The sequence below is a fragment of the Sinocyclocheilus grahami genome, unplaced genomic scaffold (assembly GCF_001515645.1).
Source record: "Sinocyclocheilus grahami isolate Dianchi unplaced genomic scaffold, SAMN03320097.WGS_v1.1 scaffold84.1, whole genome shotgun sequence".
Lineage (NCBI taxonomy): Eukaryota > Metazoa > Chordata > Actinopteri > Cypriniformes > Cyprinidae > Sinocyclocheilus > Sinocyclocheilus grahami.
Genome location: NW_015505263.1, coordinates 2,672,882 through 2,690,081, shown reverse-complemented (window position 1 = coordinate 2,690,081; position 17,200 = coordinate 2,672,882). Strand labels below are relative to the sequence as shown.

The window sequence follows — 17,200 nt, the reverse complement described above, 5'->3', positions numbered from 1 at the left end:
AAAAAAGGTAATCAGTGCAACCAACATTATACTTATTTTTAGTATAAATTAAATGATCACGAAAAAAAATTAAAGATTTCCATTAAAAAAATAAAAATAAATTACATGGTAAATGCAGGAGTGCAAGGATGCATTTTGCACTATAAATGCATGTTACGGACCACACAAAATGTAAATAGCAGGTGTAAACAAGGTCTAAAATATATACAAATCTATACTGAATCTATACAAAAAGAGGAAGACAGCAGAAGCCAATCAATTAAAAAAAAGGGGAACTGAGAACTTAAACTTATCAAAATTAATCTTACCATTTAATTTTTTCTGAGACTCCTCCAGGAGCTTTTGAGTAGCGGAGCACATTCGCCCGGGCAGGTAGAAGATTGGGGGCTTGGTCTTCGTGCGAATGAACTTGATGAGCTTTGAATTATGTGCATTCCACTCTTCTTGCTGAAACACGAGAACACCATAATGCATAGAAAATTTAGACCAAGAACAGTCTATCCAAATAAAACTACTGCAGGTATACAATAAAAGAGCTGCTGTCTCCCTGCAGCTGTGAGACATACCAGTTGAGCGAGCTCCACTTTGTGCTCAAGCAGCCGCAGCTCTGTTTGTGTGGCACGTCTTTCTTCAAAGAGCTCTCTCCTTTCACTCTCAACTTTTTTACGCTCCTGTTCTGCCTGCACTTCCAATTTCTGCTCAATTTCTTGGCGTCTTTTTAACTGGAGGGGGGGGGGGGAACATGAAGTTTTAAAATTAAAGCAGCACTTTGTTTCAGATGTGGTTTGACTTCGTGTTGTGCAATTCGCTGACTCGATCTCAACTTGAATTGAACACAAATAACGTGGGTTGGGAATAATTCAGCTTTGAGGACCAGATGAGAAAAATAATATTCTTTATTCTAGGCAAATATGTCAAAGGCACTGCCTCACAAAAGAAACAAAAAAAAGGACACAAAGCATATTTTTTTTAATTCATAGCATATACCCACCCGCTCTGTGGACACAGTAGACTCCTGCTTAAACTTTTGCAATGTTCCCATCAATAGGCCAAACATGCGCCGGTTTCTGAATGAGCAGATAAAACAGTTAAGTTCCAGGTTTAATTAGCCATTAAAGCAAATTTGTGGTGAAAAAACTAGGAAATAAATAATAAAAAGCTTTTCAGACAATGCCTAAGTCAATAGCAGTACCTCTGCTTTCCTCTCTCATCCATTGTTTGATCTTGAATAAGATCTCGGCGCGTACGTTCTTTGGAGGTAGCAACCACAGATGACTGCAACGCTGGCTGTAGATTAAAAAAAAATAAATAGAATAAAGATATGTTAAAAACATAAGCAGACAAATCTACGTAACTGGGGGGAAAAAAACATTTAGTCTGCATACTTTTTTGACATCGTCATCATCCTCAGCGTCGCTGTCATGGCGTGAATCTCTCCTGGCTCGCTGAACCCCTGCCAGCCTAGTTTGGCATGATCAGATTGTAAATACATTTGGAAACATGCTTAACAGAAATGAACTTATTTCATAACATATCTAGAAATCAGGTAATTGGCAAGCGATGGCTAACCTCAAGAGTGCCCCTTCGATGTCTCTCTGTTTGGCTGGGGGTCCTCCACCACTATCTGAGAGTGCACGCCTGATAAGGGTTGACAGATATTGAGAATAAATCCAACATGAAATTATTACAAGCACTTGCTAACATAAGAACAGATTCTTACCTCAGCAAATTGATTCCACGCCCCCTACCTCCACCTGGGCCTGTGATGGTAAGTCTCCTATTTTGACCCGGTCTAGAAAAGGCAAAAGGTGAAAGATGCAGAGTTAATAATTATACCTTTATATAAAATAACAGACCCAACTATGACTGTACGACTTCTTGCTCAGCTACATACGCAAGCTTCTCAATTACATAGTCTAGGTCAGTGGATATTAATTTAATATATAGTCACAGACATGGACAACACTAAATATAGATAATTTAGTAATTCCAGACCCAATTAATTGATGGTTTATGCTTTTGTTGAAGCTGTAAGCCTGTATCATTTCAACTTATTTTTAAATAATCATGTTCAACAGCGAAAACTGATTTTTGTCCAATCAAATCCTCTGTGGAATGAGACTGACCTGCCCCCTTAATACCAGCTGACACATAGCAAATCACGTCCATTGCTGTGACGTACTTAAAGCCTATTGGCTATTTTAAAAAAAAGAGAAAAAAAAAGGAAAAGTATTTCCAATCCTGTCCAGGCAACATGCATAATTGCCAAGTCCGTGTATTATACGCGACTTTGGGCTTCTTTTTTTGTAAAGTTGCGTGAAAAAATTCCGGGTCGCAGTTTTTTGGGCTTATTTTTAAAAATATGGTTGCTTGTTAGGGAAATCTGACAAGCAACTTTGTTTTTTTATTTATGCTCGCCGTATTCTCCAGTGCATTGGTTAACACTGTCTCCTCACAGTTAATAGCCAACCAGTGCAATAATATAAGTGCTGCAGCTTAATTTGCCAAATGTTCCACCCCCCCCTCCCCCTCATTGGAGAAAATCACATTCAAAAAGAAGGCGCATAACGCTGTAATCCAAGCGATGATAGAAGTAGACGTAGAGGAGTGGGATGACTTTCTTTTAGCCTAATTTTTACAATGTTTTTGTAATGTATTCCGGGTCGCAGTTTTTTGGGCTTATTTTTAAAAATATGGTTGCTTGTTAGGGAAAGCTGACAAGCAACTTTGTTTTTTTTATTTATGTTCGCCGTATTCTCCAGTGCATTGGTTAACACTGTCTCCTCACAGTTAATAGCCAACCAGTGCAATAATATAAGTGCTGCAGCTTAATTTGCCAAATGTTCCACCCCCTCCTCCCCCTCATTGGAGAAAATCACATTCAAAAAGAAGGCGCATAACGCTGTAATCCAAGCGATGATAGAAGTAGACGTAGAGGAGTGGGATGACTTTCTTTTAGCCTAATTTTTACAATGTTTTTGTAATGTATTAATTATCATGGGCTGTAATAAAAACAAGTAGTCCTATACTAATACTAAAACTATATATCCTATACATTTGGTTCGAATAGCCTATATTTTAGTAGGTTATAAATATGTGGCTATGTTACAGTTCCCCTTTGAAGCTCTTGTGTTTTTCTCCTTTTCCATCTCTCCAATCCTATTCTGCTCACAGGCGGATTGGAGAGGAGTTTTTTGTTCTCACTTTGTTGCAGTTTGCTGATTTTTGTAAAATAACATATCCGTTTTTGCTTTTCAGATAAAAGAGTGGTTACGCTGTAATCCAAGCGATGATAGAAGTAGACGTAGAGGAGTGGGATGACTTTCTTTTAGCCTAATTTTTACAATGTTTTTGTAATGTATTAATTATCATGGGCTGTAATAAAAACAAGTAGTCCTATACTAATACTAAAACTATATATCCTATACATTTGGTTCGAATAGCCTATATTTTAGTAGGTTATAAATATGTGGCTATGTTACAGTTCCCCTTTGAAGCTCTTGTGTTTTTCTCCTTTTCCATCTCTCCAATCCTATTCTGCTCAAAAAATAGCATATCTGTTTTTGCTTTTCAGATAAAAGAGTGGTTCAGTTTAAAGGGGTCATATGATGTGATTTCAAGTTTTCCTTTCTCTTTGGAGTGTTACAAGCTGATTGTGCATAGATAAGATCCCTGAAGTTGCAAAGACTAAAGTCTATTGCAGGTTCATTTATTGGTAATAAATAATATTGATGATAATCAATCATCAATAAAAATATTAGGCTTGTTTTTTAAGCTGCGGTTGCTTATTTATCTTGCAAGAGTTGGTAACAGCGGCAACATGTTGCAAATAAACATGCACTTCTAAAGCTATATGGGGGATCTTGAAGAACAATTTTGTTACTTTCATAAGACAAACAATTACGGTACTGTTTTGTGTCGCTGCTATCCAAAGCAAATTCTTGGAGCAAATCCACTAACACACCTCACTTCCCATTCAAACAAAGCAGGAAGTCCCTGCAGGACTCATGTAAGCTATCACCTTTGCCAACAGTTAAACTCTAAAGATCAATCTTGGAAGAGAACCTTGTTTTTAATTTGATTAACACGATACGGCTAGATTTAAAACCAGCCTTCATTATGAAGAAATGAAGCGCAGAATGGGTTTTCTGAGGCGTGTCATTGTGCTTTCAAACACAAACTGCGGACTTGCTGCTAGCTTTCTAGCATATTTATTTACGGCGGCCTGGGTGATATACATAGCTGTGAGATATCACTGCACAAATATAAAAACGAATTAGTGTAATATATCGTTGTTTTAACCCCTGAAATGAAACACATGTGATTCTTTAGCTTGCGAGCTAGCCGCAGTCTAAGCTTGCTAACAGGCCCTGGCTTATTTGCCCCCCAAACAAATGTTACTGATTAAAACGCTTCATTAAGTAATACCTTAATTCGCTCGGATCTCTGCCGGTTAGTTTTCGAATATTTTCGTCCACGCTCTTTAAGCTTTCCTTGGCTTTTTCCAGCTGGTCTTGCAAACTTCGCACGACCACCGCCATCTTGCTCTTCGTCTTCCTGCAGCGCTCGGATCACGTGCGCTCCTGTAATATCCAATAGTAATATTACAGGTGGCGCAAGAGCCGCCCTTGATTGACAGGATCACTGTTAAATGACAAATTAATAAATTTCAGTGCCAGGCTGTTCAATGCAAATATGTGTTTGTGTCCCAAAGTTAATTTTTTTCACCCCTCATTGCAACATGTGTAATATCAGATTGTCCTATGGCTGCTATAACACTTGCATTGCCACATATAACAGGGTTACAAACGTCTCTTGTTTTTTCAGTCATGAAAAATATTAAAATATTACAAATAATAATAATTATTATTATTATTATTTTGAACAGACAGTTTCTTGAAAAATCTTGTCTCTTTATCTTGCATACCACATCTATCTAAATTTTTTAATAAAAATAAGGATGATTTTTAGTGAGTTCTTTAATAAATCTAAAATGGTTTTATTTAGCAGATGCAGCACACCACCACCATGACAATTAAATACCAAGAAGCCAAAGATGTTTGCATTTTATGTCAGAAATTATGTTTTATTTGACAATAAAAATGCTTTAAAGGACAGTAATTTATAGTTGTAACAGGTGTACTTCAATATTACATGGAACCCAATGCAATTGGCTTGTATAGTCTTTTACAAAATCTCATGAGAATCTCGCATGAATCCTTTCACGCACATTAATTTTCTTCACAAAGGCCCCCTCCGTCTGTTTCCAAGTTCTTCTCATTCTTTGTCAGCCAAATCATTTTGCTCAAAATACCTTTAATAGACAGGAGTGTGATTATACTTCATAAGGACACCTGCACATGTTTCAGGGAACATTAAATCTGTCTATAACAGCACCATGTCACTTACCTGGCAACAATACAAATCATCAAGTTAAGAGCTGACAAACGATCATCATCTTTGCTCTCCTGGAAGAGAAAAATAATATACAGTCTATTTTAAGCAACCTATTTCAGGCTGTCAACAAACAAGCCTTCACCTGTGCAACTGCAACGGAAGCAAGGGAGAAAATAATGATACCCCAGCTTTTAATTCAGAGCAAACCAAAAGGTGTTTACCAGATTGGCACGCACTGCAGAGCACCGTCTTGCCAACTGTCTGATAAGGGAATGTGCTTCAGGAAGCAGCGGTTTCTCAAAGCACGCTAGTAATGCATAAAGCCATCTGCCCTGTGAAGATAAATGTGCAATGTACAGCTAAACTGAAATACAGTTCAATAATACCATTACATTTTATTGGGGAAAAAAATGCAAAACATACAATTTATTAGAGACAAAGAAATAAATATTTTACCTTTTCTTTAAATAAATCAATGTATATTGAATGTGACACAATAGAGAAATTGGACTTACCAGCTGTGGTACAAAGTCTCTCTCCTCAAACCAATTGATTAAATACTCAAGCACAGCTGAAATGGTTGACTGAAAAGGGAATGCAATGCAATGGCAATTAAATATTAAAATCTGTGATTTATACGTGAATAATAATCACATCTGCTGTCAAATGGCAGTTACCTGATTTAGTTTGCTGACAATGCTTAGGAATGGTGGGAAACCAGTCTGATATAAAGAGATTCAAGAACATCAAATCATGGCAGAATGCTCACATTTTGTAATAATAAATTTACTCAATGTAACTCAATGTAATCTACTTATACTGACAACCATTATCACAGTGTGTTGATAATCTTATAAGGGGGGGAATTATTATTATTACCTTGATATAATCAAGACTCGGGTTAACTTTGTCTTCTTCTTTCAGCTGGATATCAAGGCAAACATTCTCACCCAAGCAGAACCTCTTCCATCCATCCTCATCCTCCATTTTGGGCTAAAGTGGGGAGAAGACTTTGCTTTTAAAGCAACTTTTTCATCATTTAATCAAAAGTACAGTAACTGAATGTACTACAGGATTGTAACGTACAAGTATGTTTTATGTGAGCGTAATGTTTAATGTCTGTGTAATGTAATGTTTATGTGAGCCTATTGTGTAATGTGTGGAATTTTGTATTTGTGATTGTAAGATATATCGTGTGGATTGAGTGTATGCAACTGTTTAATGGTATGTTGATTGTTTGATGAATAATTGAAAACATTTCAGACTCAGTCTGACAATAAAGTATCATATCATATGTCTTCAGTTGCCTTACCATGACAACATTATCATCCAAAAACTGAGATTTCCAATGCTGACGATGTTTGTTAACACTCTGAAAAAAAGAGTTATATTAATAGGTAAAAAGCAAACAGACAAATGCTAGATACTATTGTATAAGTACTTGTACAAGTAAAAGTTAAAATCGCATACCTGTCTGACTTCTGAAAATGTGCTGACTTGTTGTTGCTGCCATTTCAAGCAGGGAGAGAAACCCTGAGGTGCGGCCAGACAACCTGTGATCTGTTAAAAAAAAAAAAAAGCTAAATTATTACACACATAACAAGTTTTACAATTTAATAGCCACTGTTCACTTGTCACACTCACAGACACATTCACAGATTGTTTCATCTTCAGCTTCTTTGGATCAATTTGTGCCACAACAACATCTGGGCACAGAGACGCTTCCCTCCTGTAAAAACATAATGCAACTTTATGAATTTTTACAATGAGCATCTAAAAAATCATTGGACAGTAAACAAACAAAAGTATTTTTAAAACATGTTAGAAAGCAACAAAAATATAAAACCAACTGATAATGTGCAACGTTTTGTAACCAGATTTTCATTTAAAAAATGCCCCGTTTTGTACAGACTTAATTTCTCGATATTAATAATGAAATGTCTTTTTACTTTTGCAATGGAACATGACTAAATACACAAGCTAAATCATGCATATCATTAAATTTAACTTGGAAAAAAAAGTAGACCCATCTCAAAGCACACTATATCACTGAGACTTTTCCCAAATCAATATTTAACTTTCTTTTGTCTTGGTTTGGAATTTTATGAATATTCTTTTAATTTCAAATGTATTATTTTCTCTTTCAATACGATTAGAACTTCATATGTAAAGCACAATGGTGCTTAAATAAAGTTCTACTTAACGTCTGTTTTAAAACCTAAAAGAATAGATGAAGAATGACTTACTGGACCTGTCTGAGATATTCTTGAGGGTTTCTGGGCGGTTCGTTTGAGTTATATTCCTCTGTGTCGCAGGACTCCACAGGCAGAAGTCTGGGCATGAACTCCTCCACGTCTGACTTCATGTCTTTGCGTTATTTTCTATGCGTAACCATCCAAAACAAATCAATATTGACGAGTCGCTGCTGTACGTTCTCTATGTGCTTGTCAACCTCTCCATTTTGAAAACATTGGCCATGATGATGACGACCAATAGACGCGACGGTTACCGTGGTGACTCGCTCGCAAAGATACAGATGGAAAGACGGAAAAGATGTGTAGTGACATCTGTTGTTTAGGAGGAATATGAAAAGAAATATGAACAGGATAATACAGAAGTTAAAGGGGTCATATGATGCTGCTAAAAATAACATTATTTTGTGTATTTGGTGTAATGAAATGTGTTTATGTGGTTTAAGGTTCAAAAAACACATTATTTTCCACATACTGTACATTATTTACATAGCCGCCACATCACCCTGTAGCCCAAGACTGGTTGCCCACTGAAGCTAAGCAGGGCTGAGGCTGGTCAGTACCTGGATGGGAGACCTCCTGGGAAAACTAGGTTGCTGCTGGAAGAGGTGTTAGTGAGGCCAGCAGGGGGTGCTCACCCTGTGGTCTGTGTGGGTCCTAACGCCCCAGTATAGTGACGGGGACACTATACTGTCAACAAGCACCGTCCTTCGGATGAGACATTAAACCGAGGTCCTGACTCTCTGTGGTCATTAAAAATCCCAGGATGTCTTTCGAAAAGAGTAGAGGTGTGACCTCGGCATCCTGGGTACTGGAACAGTGAATACAACTTAACCACTGATTTCTAGTTGTGTCCTCTTTTGGAAGGCCAAACAAAGTAGTTTTGCTTTCACAATGAAACAGCGTCACACACTGCGGCCTTGAGTGAGCAGAGGCGGTCGGGCTTGAGAACGGCGCGGCCGGTGGATTCGACGAATGAGCGTCCGGCAGGCTTGCGGCAACCACATGTGACGACCCCGGGCTGGACTCCGCTTCGTCCACGGTGAAAGCCGATCCGGCGATTCACAGCTCAAAGTGGTTGTATTTCCTCAGCGACCAGCACGGATCAGCTCTAGGCATGACGAAGCGTATATCATCCTCTTTTGGAAGGCCAACCAAAGTAGTTTCGCTTTCACAATGAAACACAGTGCCTTCACGAGATGGCGGCGGCAGCAACAACAATACTACAGCGAGAATAAAAGTTACGCCTTCTTTCTTTGTGTGAACAATTGGGCGGCGTTATGCAAATCTTCCCACATAGTGACGTAGACGTGGGGGAGTGTTAGAACGAGCCATTTTAGGTAGGCGTGGTTAACTCTTAACTTTTATAAAGAATATCTCTTTGGATTTGAAACTTTACAGATCTTCTTTATGCACCAAGAGCTTGTAACACTCCAAAGAGAAAGGAAAATTTTAAATTGCATCATATGACCCCTTTAAAGAATCATTTTCTTTTTTATGCATGCAGTGTATAAGTATTAGTGTCAGAATTGTACGTTTTTAAGGGGCAACATTTGCCACCTGGATGTGATTTCAGGGGCATCTTGATAACTTCATGAGGTAATAATTTTTTCATGAGGGGACTGAAGTGTGTCAGCCATGTTATGTTATGTCAAATAGTGACATGAAATAAAACATCAAAATATCCAACTTATTTATAGACTGATATCTCAAATACAGTTTGTGCCGCTGGCAGAACTTCAGACTCTACAGACCTTTGCTCAGTCAGTCACTCCTATCAGTAATCTCTCCTTTAACAACACTATAACAGCACTGAGTGAGCTGATATGTTACCCATATGCATCTTATTTGTCCTATTTTGTTACTCTTGTACTGGAAAGAGCAGTCTGATCTGTTATATTCACTATAATGACAAAGTTCTAAGCAGAATCTTATTAATCGATTACCGGTGGTTGTTATTGCACTAATGAAAAACATAAAAATCCTACACACTTTAAAAAAAAAAAGAAATCCTTAATTTGCATCTATGGATTCATGAAGAACCTTTAACATCCATGGAACCTTTCAACTGCACAACGAGTTACTTTACAGTGGAAAAAGGTTCTTTAGATTATTATAGTGGTAAGAGTTTCTTTAGGTTTTTAAGATGTTCTTCACACCAAGCAAAAATGGTTATTTTAGGAACTGTTCACTGAAAGATCCTTTGGAAACCAAACAATGGTTCTTCTATGGCATCATTGGGAAAACCTTCTTTTAGAACCAACAGGATATTTTCTGTATTCATATTTTTTATGTATTCTAAATGACTGCTCTTTCAGTCTCGTACTTATAATCTAACACAATGATAATTTAATGAGGCTAGTATTTCTTATGCCTGTTTCACGAGGTTTACTCACTATAATATCTCAGGTAAAATCCAAACAATGTGAAAATACTACTGCTTCAAGTAGTCTAATATTGTGAAACCTTATCTGTTTGAATGTGGCTTTGGTCCAATGTGAGTTTGTGATGTGGCTTGTGTTGATGTTAATGATTTACTGACAGTAACCTCTAATCCAATCTCTGCCTGTCAGACTGTGATCTCCTTGGATTGGCTCATTCTGTGACAAGACCAAGGGAATGACTTTCGCCAGGACTTTGCCTGTCTTTCCCTCTGACTACTGGATTTGGAAATGTACATAAAGGAACTGATCTAATGAGATGAAGGGAATTGCTGGATAAATCCAAACATGGCAGCTGTACATGCATTCATTTTGTTTCATATTGTCTTCGGTTTTTTACACCAGGGTTTGGGTTTGATTTCAGACTACAAACTATGTGGAGACCCCCAATGTGAAAGTAAGATCATCATTTAGGTTCATATACTGTAAAAGAAAAGATTCGACTGAAACTGTGATATGTGATTACTGTTTATCTAATGATTATATGGATTCATGCAAAATGATGTGATTCGTGTTCAGGTTATTGCTTTCTTATCTTTAAGTTTTTGTCCATTTCTTCAGGCATGATAAATCGGGTGCAGGCACAGAGAGACCATAGTGCTAAAGACTGCCGCTTTCTAAACTTCAAAAAAGGGGATATCATCACTGTTTACTACAAACTTACTGGAAAAAGAAATGATCTCTGGGCAGGAAGTGTGAGTACTCTTTTCTGGTTCTGTCTTGATTAAAAATATGCATGTATAAATCAATAAAGTAAAATCGATATACAACATTTGTGCTTTAATCTGACATATAAACTCTTATTATTGTTAATTTGTTTATTAATATTCACAATATTTTACATTTTGCAGATAGAAAAGCTGTCTGGATTGTTCCCAAAAGATGCCATCAAAGTTGATCAACTGTTTATTGATGAAAAAAAGGAAATCCAGGTGCCGACCCAGGTAATGTACTTAAAAAAAACTGTTTTTAATGTACTTTTTTTTAATGTACTGTTTTGTCAAGTAACCTAAAAAATGTGCTTCATGTTATACGTCTACATCAACTGGTTTAATTTATTTAAAATGATCAAATTAACATCAATACATTCAGTTAGAGCAACAAAAACTTGTTCTGATCATCTGTTTCACAAATGTATGTCATAATACAGAAGAAAATATATGTTACAACTTCCATTACATTAGATCCATACATTAAATCAGTACATTAAATTGCATTCACATCTTTAAGGCTTGGATCAGGTAAAATTTATAATTTTTCACTTTTTACAGTGTACAGAATCTGACTCAAATAAGCTGGCGTAGCTTATGTTAACTCCAAAGAAATCTGAATTATCTGACAGAATTAATTCTTCCATGTATGCTGATTTGGTAAGAAAATTGTCTACAAAGAACATAAATATTAATCAGTGTAAATTCTCTCCTCAGGAATATGACTTCATCTGCTTTGATGATAATGGTTTAGTGATTGAGCGCAGCACTGAATTTGATGATCTGGAAGATTTGTCACAAGAAACCGATCTCAATGAAGTCCAAGATAAACCTACTGAAACAGAAGAGAGCGAACCCAGCCAGATTTCTGTTAAAGATGTTTCTGATCAAAACAGCCCCAAGACGACAGAAAAAGGTGGGTCTTCCTGGATAGGCTCTGCTGTTAGTGGATGGTTTGGCAGGAATGAACAAAGCAATGATGAACCACAGGATGAGATCGCTGAAGTATCCTTCAAAAGCAGAAAAATTGTGATGGATATTGAAGAGAACCATGTGGAGGAGAAGATTAATTCTGGAACGTTTGGGTATATCAGGGGTGAAATCACCAATGCTTTTGGGTTTGGAAACAAGGATCTAAAAACTGATACTCAGGACAATATTGAGAACCCAACAAATGATGAAGATACCTCATCTCAGCAGTCTAGCTCCTGGATAAGTATGGGTAGAGATGTCTTGGACTTTAGTGAAGACAATTCTGAAGCTGAGAAAACAGATGAAAACTCAAACATCGAGGATGAGAGTATTCTTAGCCCGAGTCAGAACATGGGTGTTGTTGACAACATACAGAGAGATGAAAACAACCCAGATGACAGTGTGGAAAATAAGGACGGTCCTTTGGAGGACAGGAAAACAGAAAATGAAAAAGAAGAAGAGCAGGCGGGGTGGTACGGAAATATGTACAACAAAATCACAAACCTTTACAGAAAAGAGCAAACTAAAGATGATGAGGATGATGGAGGCAAAGACAGTTTGTCAGAAAGCCCTGGATCTGCTACAAATACGGAGAACACTGAAACCAAAGATTCAGAATCAAGTTCACAGTCCATATTTTCAGTCAACGGCCTGACATCAATGCTTAAGCTTCCTTTTCAGGCAGACACAGTAGTAAAGAGAGATGAGGAAAAGACAGAAAAGGAGGAACATCCAGGTAAGGAAGACTTTGATGAGGAACAAAATAATAATGAGGATCAAGAAGAAGAAATGTTAACTGATATTGATGAACAGGACTCAAACCCAACAGACACTGATGTACTTAGCGTTGCATCTGATAACGTGGAACAACTAGATGAAGTATCGAATATGACAAAATACAGCACAGATTCACAAATCCTTGAGAAAAAGTCAGCGGATAATTTAACTGACGAAGTTCAAAGTGAAAACATTGCTGATTTTTTTGAGGGAAAGTTGGAGCAAGATACGAGAGATGTGCAAAGTGACGAGGAAAAGACAGGAACAGAAGAAGATCCAGGTAAGGAAGACTTTAATGAGGAACAAAATAATAACAAGGATCAAGAAGAAAAAGTGTTGATTGATATTTATGAACAGGACTCAAACCCAATAGACACTGATGTACTTATGGAAACTCAGTCACTGTCTAATAAAACAACGACTTTAAAAGACAGCATTGCATATTATAGCATTGAACAACTAGCTGCAGAATCTAATATGACAGATGACAGCATAGATTCACAAATCCTTGTAACCAAGTCAGCAGATAATTTAAATGAAGAAGTTAAACGTGAAAACAATGCAGATTTTTTTGAGGGAACGGTGGATCAAGATAGAAGAGATGGGCAAAGTGATGAGGAAAAGAAAGGAAAGGAAGAAGATCCAGGTAAAGAAGACTTTGATGAGAAACAAAATAATTACAAGGATCAAGAAGATAAAATGCTGACTGATATTTATAAGCAGGACTCAAACCCAACTGAAACTCAGGCGTTGCCTGACAAAACAATGACTTTAAAAGATAGCATTGCATCTGATAGCATTGAACAACTAGATGTAGAATCTAAAATGACAGAAGATTCACAAATCTTTGAAACCAAGTCAGCAAATGATTTAACTGAAGAAGTTAAAAGTGAAAATAATGCTGATGTTTTAGAAGGAGCTGTAGAGAAAAATATAAAAGATGTGCAATGTGACAAGGAAAAGACTGTAAAGGAGGTAAATTCAGGTAAGGAGGACTTTCTTGAGCAAAAGAATGTGAAAGATGAAGAAATATCTGATGTTGTCAAGCAAGAATCAATCACAAAGGATGTTGATTTACTTGATGAAACAATGACTTTAAAAGACAGCGTTGCATCTGATGACATTAGAGATATAGATGGCTTTTCTAAAAAATCTAACGCCCAACATGGTGATGAAGTTAAGTCTGCAAATACAAACGATAAAGTTATTCAGAGCACAAACAACTTAACTGATTCATCTGATGACATTTCAGAAGGCAAGCTGACACAAAGTCTGTCTGAACAGGGCAATTTAGACACTATCAAACAGCAAGAAAATGAAATTAGTACAGATCCTGTAACTGGTGCTAAGACATCTGAACTGTCAGAGTCAGATATTCAAACAGGTACTCGGTTACATTATGAAAAAACACAAGAATCAAATGTTGCAGATTTGTACACTGACTCTCATATTGAAACTCTCACAACTGGTCAAAGTGTAAATGCAGTTGTAAATACAGAACCGATTATGGATGCATTATCAGAATATAATAATGAAAAACAATTAGCTGAAGGCGACCAAGGTTTATCGAAAGAAAATGATGAGGTAGTTATAGACAGAAAAGATGAATTAGTTATGGAAAGAAATGAGGCACAATTAGATGAAGTGCTACCAAAAGACATCACATTTCATGAAGAAAAGTTATCAGATCCAGAAACACATGCAACGCAAATGAGCAATGAACATAAATTGGACACAAACATAAATCCTCTTGATGAAAGATCTTCTCCTAATCACAATCTTGTAGCAGATGAATTAACTGTAACTAGTGAAGAAAATCTGCATTCAGAGCTAGAGTCAAATTCATCCCTAAACGTCACAGATTATGAGATGGATAATACCAGTGAACCGCATCATGAATCATTGGTGAAAGAAAACTCAGGTATAAGTATTGTTAAGGATACTGATTCAGTAGGTAAATATGACGATGAGGTTGTATCTCATGAAGAGCGAAAGGAATCAGATACAGTTTCTGAACCTACAGAGAATTATTTTGAAAAAAAAGAGAAAGAGGATGACACACAAATCACACATGAATTTCAGACACAGGAAACACATACAAATAGCCCATCGCTAAACACATCTGATGGATCTGGTGATTTAGAAGATGCTGGTCATGATCCCAGTTTACCAGAAAATGCAGACATTGATAATATTCCTAACGCTGTGTCTGAAGACCCAGATGGCTATACAACTTCCACAGAAACAGAACTGACAAATGAATTCTTCTCAAAGAATGACCCAGTTCGGGATGGCAATATTAATATCATGCATGATCAAAATCAAAGTGTTGAGCACAAAGAGGAGACTGACACAGCAAATAATGAGGATCGTCAAACCGATTCAGAAAGTGTCACACGAAGGAAGGAAAGTGGCATAAGTGCCATCTGGGATCAAAGTGATGATGGTGACATGGAAGTGAAGTCAGAAGATAAAGAAGAACATAGTAATGAAGAACAGCCTGGAAGCCTTGAAATTCAAGACAAAAAAACTGTCAATCAACCTACAGAAACCTCTAAAGAATATACAAACTTATATCCTCATCTGAGCGAACAGAATATTGAAGACCTTTTAGATTTATTTGGAGACCAGAAGTTGTCATGGCTGGATTCCAAAATGGGAAATGGTAATGCAGGTCAAGATAATGATGACATTGATGAACTTGGTGACTTTGAACAGCTGTTGGATTACCATATGAAGATGAACACCAAATTGGGACATATTCAACAAGATAACGGTTTTCCTGGCAAGGATAATGCTAAAGAATATCCAGCACTACAAAAACTGTTAACCCTCTTATCTTCTCTAAGAAAGAAATATTCACCAGTGATAACAGATAACAGTTTAGAAAGCCCAGGTACTGATGATTCGTACTGATCATTTTCGAAAATAATAAGAGCATGACAGATAATGGATTTCATCATTTTGGTGAATACTGCATGGAACAAAAACTGCTTTGTTAACTTATTTGAGTGATGGTAATGTAAAAGTTGTCAAATTTTCTGTAATGTTCCCTCTCTGTCCTCACAGGGATCAGCAACAATGACTGTGTTCATGAAGCATGTCTACATGTGAATAAGAATACACAAATCTCTACAACAGAGGTTGAAAATAATCAAGTTACCGAAGACAGAGCTGATATAAAGGACTTGGGCAATCCTCAGAATGAGCCCGTCTCTGAGGAAAAGGACCTTTCAGCAAACAGAGCTAATGTGGAGGATGTTCAGACTGATGAGCAGGATATACAAACGCATGAGGATTGGACATCTTTTGAAACCAAGAAAACTACTTTCCAAACCCACAGTCTTATATCTGAGGAGCATGTTGAATCACAGAAAGGTAATCACTTTTTTGGACTTAAAATTATTTTCATCATCATTATCATTTGCCTTTCCTCTTGTTGGTCCAAACCCATCATGAAAAAACTACATTTTGAGGTGTGACATTTCACACATTACATATACATTGTGGATTGTAAAAACATAAATTTGTTTTGTTGTTGTTGTTTTATGACAGGTGAAGGGCAATTTCATCAGATGGCAGTTTTTGTTGAAGTCACAATTAATGAAATTGCATCTATAGTGGACAAGGTGAGTGTCCCATGTTTATTTATATATATATATATATTTGTAAAATATATCAATTTCAAAAAGTGAAACTTTCATATATTCTAGATTCATTACATGTAAAGTAAAACATTTCAAGTGTTTTTTTTTTTTTTTAATTTTGATGATTAGAGCTTACAGCTCATGAAAGTCAAAAATCCAGTATCTCAAAATATTTTTTGTTTCATTAAATGACCATCCCTACAAAATAAATTCCGGGTATCTCTTGTTCTTTGAAACCATAATAATGGGGAAGACTGCTGACTTGGCAATGGTCCAGAAGACAATCATTGACACCCTCCACAAAGAGGGTAAGTCACAGAAGGTCATTACTGAAAAGGGTGGCTGTTCACAGAGTGCTGTATCAAAGCATATTAAATGCAAAGTTGACTGGAAGGAAGAAACTTGGTAGGAAAAGGTGCACAAGCAACAGGGATGACCGCAAGCTTGAGAATACTGTCAAGCAAAGCCGATTCAAACACTTGGGAGAACACAAGGAGTGGACTGAAGCTGGAGTCAGTGCATCAAGAGTCACCACGCTCAGCCGTCTTCAGGAAAAGGGCTACCAAGCCACTTCTGAAACAGAAACAATGTCAGAAGCATCTTACCTGGGCTAAGGAGAAAAAGAACTTGACTGTTGCTCAGTGTTCCAAAGTCCTCTTTTCAGATTAAAGTAAATTTTGCATTTCATTTGGAAATCAAGGTCTGGAGTCTGGAGGAAGACTGGATAGGCACATAATCCAAGCTGTTTGAAGTCCAGTGTGAAGTTTCTAAAGTCAGTGATGATTTGGGGTGCTGTGACATCTGTTGGTGTTAGTCCATTGTTTTATCAAGTCCAAAGTCAATGCAGCCGTCTACCAGATTTTGAAGCACTTAAGCACTTTATCTGCTGACAAGCTTTATGAAGATGGTGATTTCCTTTTCCAGCAGGACTTTAGCACCTGCACACAGTGCCACAGTGCCATGCTGATAATGATAATACTGTGCTTGACTGGCCAGCCAACATG

At 37.0% G+C, this 17,200-nt stretch overlaps 3 protein-coding genes across 6 annotated transcripts in view; 1 reads left to right on the top strand and 2 right to left on the bottom strand.

Moving 5' to 3' along the window:
- Nucleotides 1-4,588, bottom strand: part of pnn (pinin, desmosome associated protein) — a 6,184-nt gene extending 1,596 nt beyond the window's left edge. Inside the window, exons 1-8 of the mRNA XM_016274072.1 lie at nt 4,429-4,588; nt 1,721-1,792; nt 1,570-1,638; nt 1,386-1,461; nt 1,193-1,287; nt 992-1,067; nt 567-722; nt 309-447 (exon numbers count right to left, since the gene is read on the bottom strand). Of these exons, the coding sequence (XP_016129558.1) occupies nt 309-447; nt 567-722; nt 992-1,067; nt 1,193-1,287; nt 1,386-1,461; nt 1,570-1,638; nt 1,721-1,792; nt 4,429-4,541 (796 nt within the window). The 5' untranslated portion in view covers nt 4,542-4,588. The remainder of the gene's footprint in view (nt 1-308; nt 448-566; nt 723-991; nt 1,068-1,192; nt 1,288-1,385; nt 1,462-1,569; nt 1,639-1,720; nt 1,793-4,428) is intronic.
- A 484-nt stretch (nt 4,589-5,072) lies between these two features.
- Nucleotides 5,073-7,917, bottom strand: LOC107586681 (gem-associated protein 2-like). Its single transcript, XM_016274137.1, has 10 exons — nt 7,644-7,917; nt 7,042-7,126; nt 6,868-6,957; nt 6,710-6,769; nt 6,277-6,390; nt 6,075-6,119; nt 5,913-5,981; nt 5,619-5,729; nt 5,410-5,468; nt 5,073-5,314 (listed from the first exon to the last, which is right to left on the bottom strand). Exons 1-10 carry the CDS (start codon nt 7,760-7,762, stop codon nt 5,278-5,280), a joined length of 789 nt encoding a protein of 262 aa, XP_016129623.1. The 5' UTR covers nt 7,763-7,917; the 3' UTR covers nt 5,073-5,277.
- Nucleotides 7,918-10,206: 2,289 nt separating this feature from the next.
- LOC107586616 (cTAGE family member 5-like) overlaps nt 10,207-17,200 on the top strand; it is a 29,503-nt gene continuing 22,509 nt past the window's right edge. Inside the window, exons 1-6 of one of the 4 annotated variants that reach the window (XM_016274069.1) lie at nt 10,207-10,487; nt 10,652-10,785; nt 10,942-11,034; nt 11,518-15,445; nt 15,619-15,927; nt 16,105-16,178. In XM_016274069.1, the coding sequence (XP_016129555.1) occupies nt 10,379-10,487; nt 10,652-10,785; nt 10,942-11,034; nt 11,518-15,445; nt 15,619-15,927; nt 16,105-16,178 (4,647 nt within the window). In that variant the 5' untranslated portion in view covers nt 10,207-10,378. The remainder of the gene's footprint in view (nt 10,488-10,651; nt 10,786-10,941; nt 11,035-11,517; nt 15,446-15,618; nt 15,928-16,104; nt 16,179-17,200) is intronic. The other 3 variants (XM_016274067.1, XM_016274070.1, XM_016274071.1) reach the window with 3 other exon arrangements.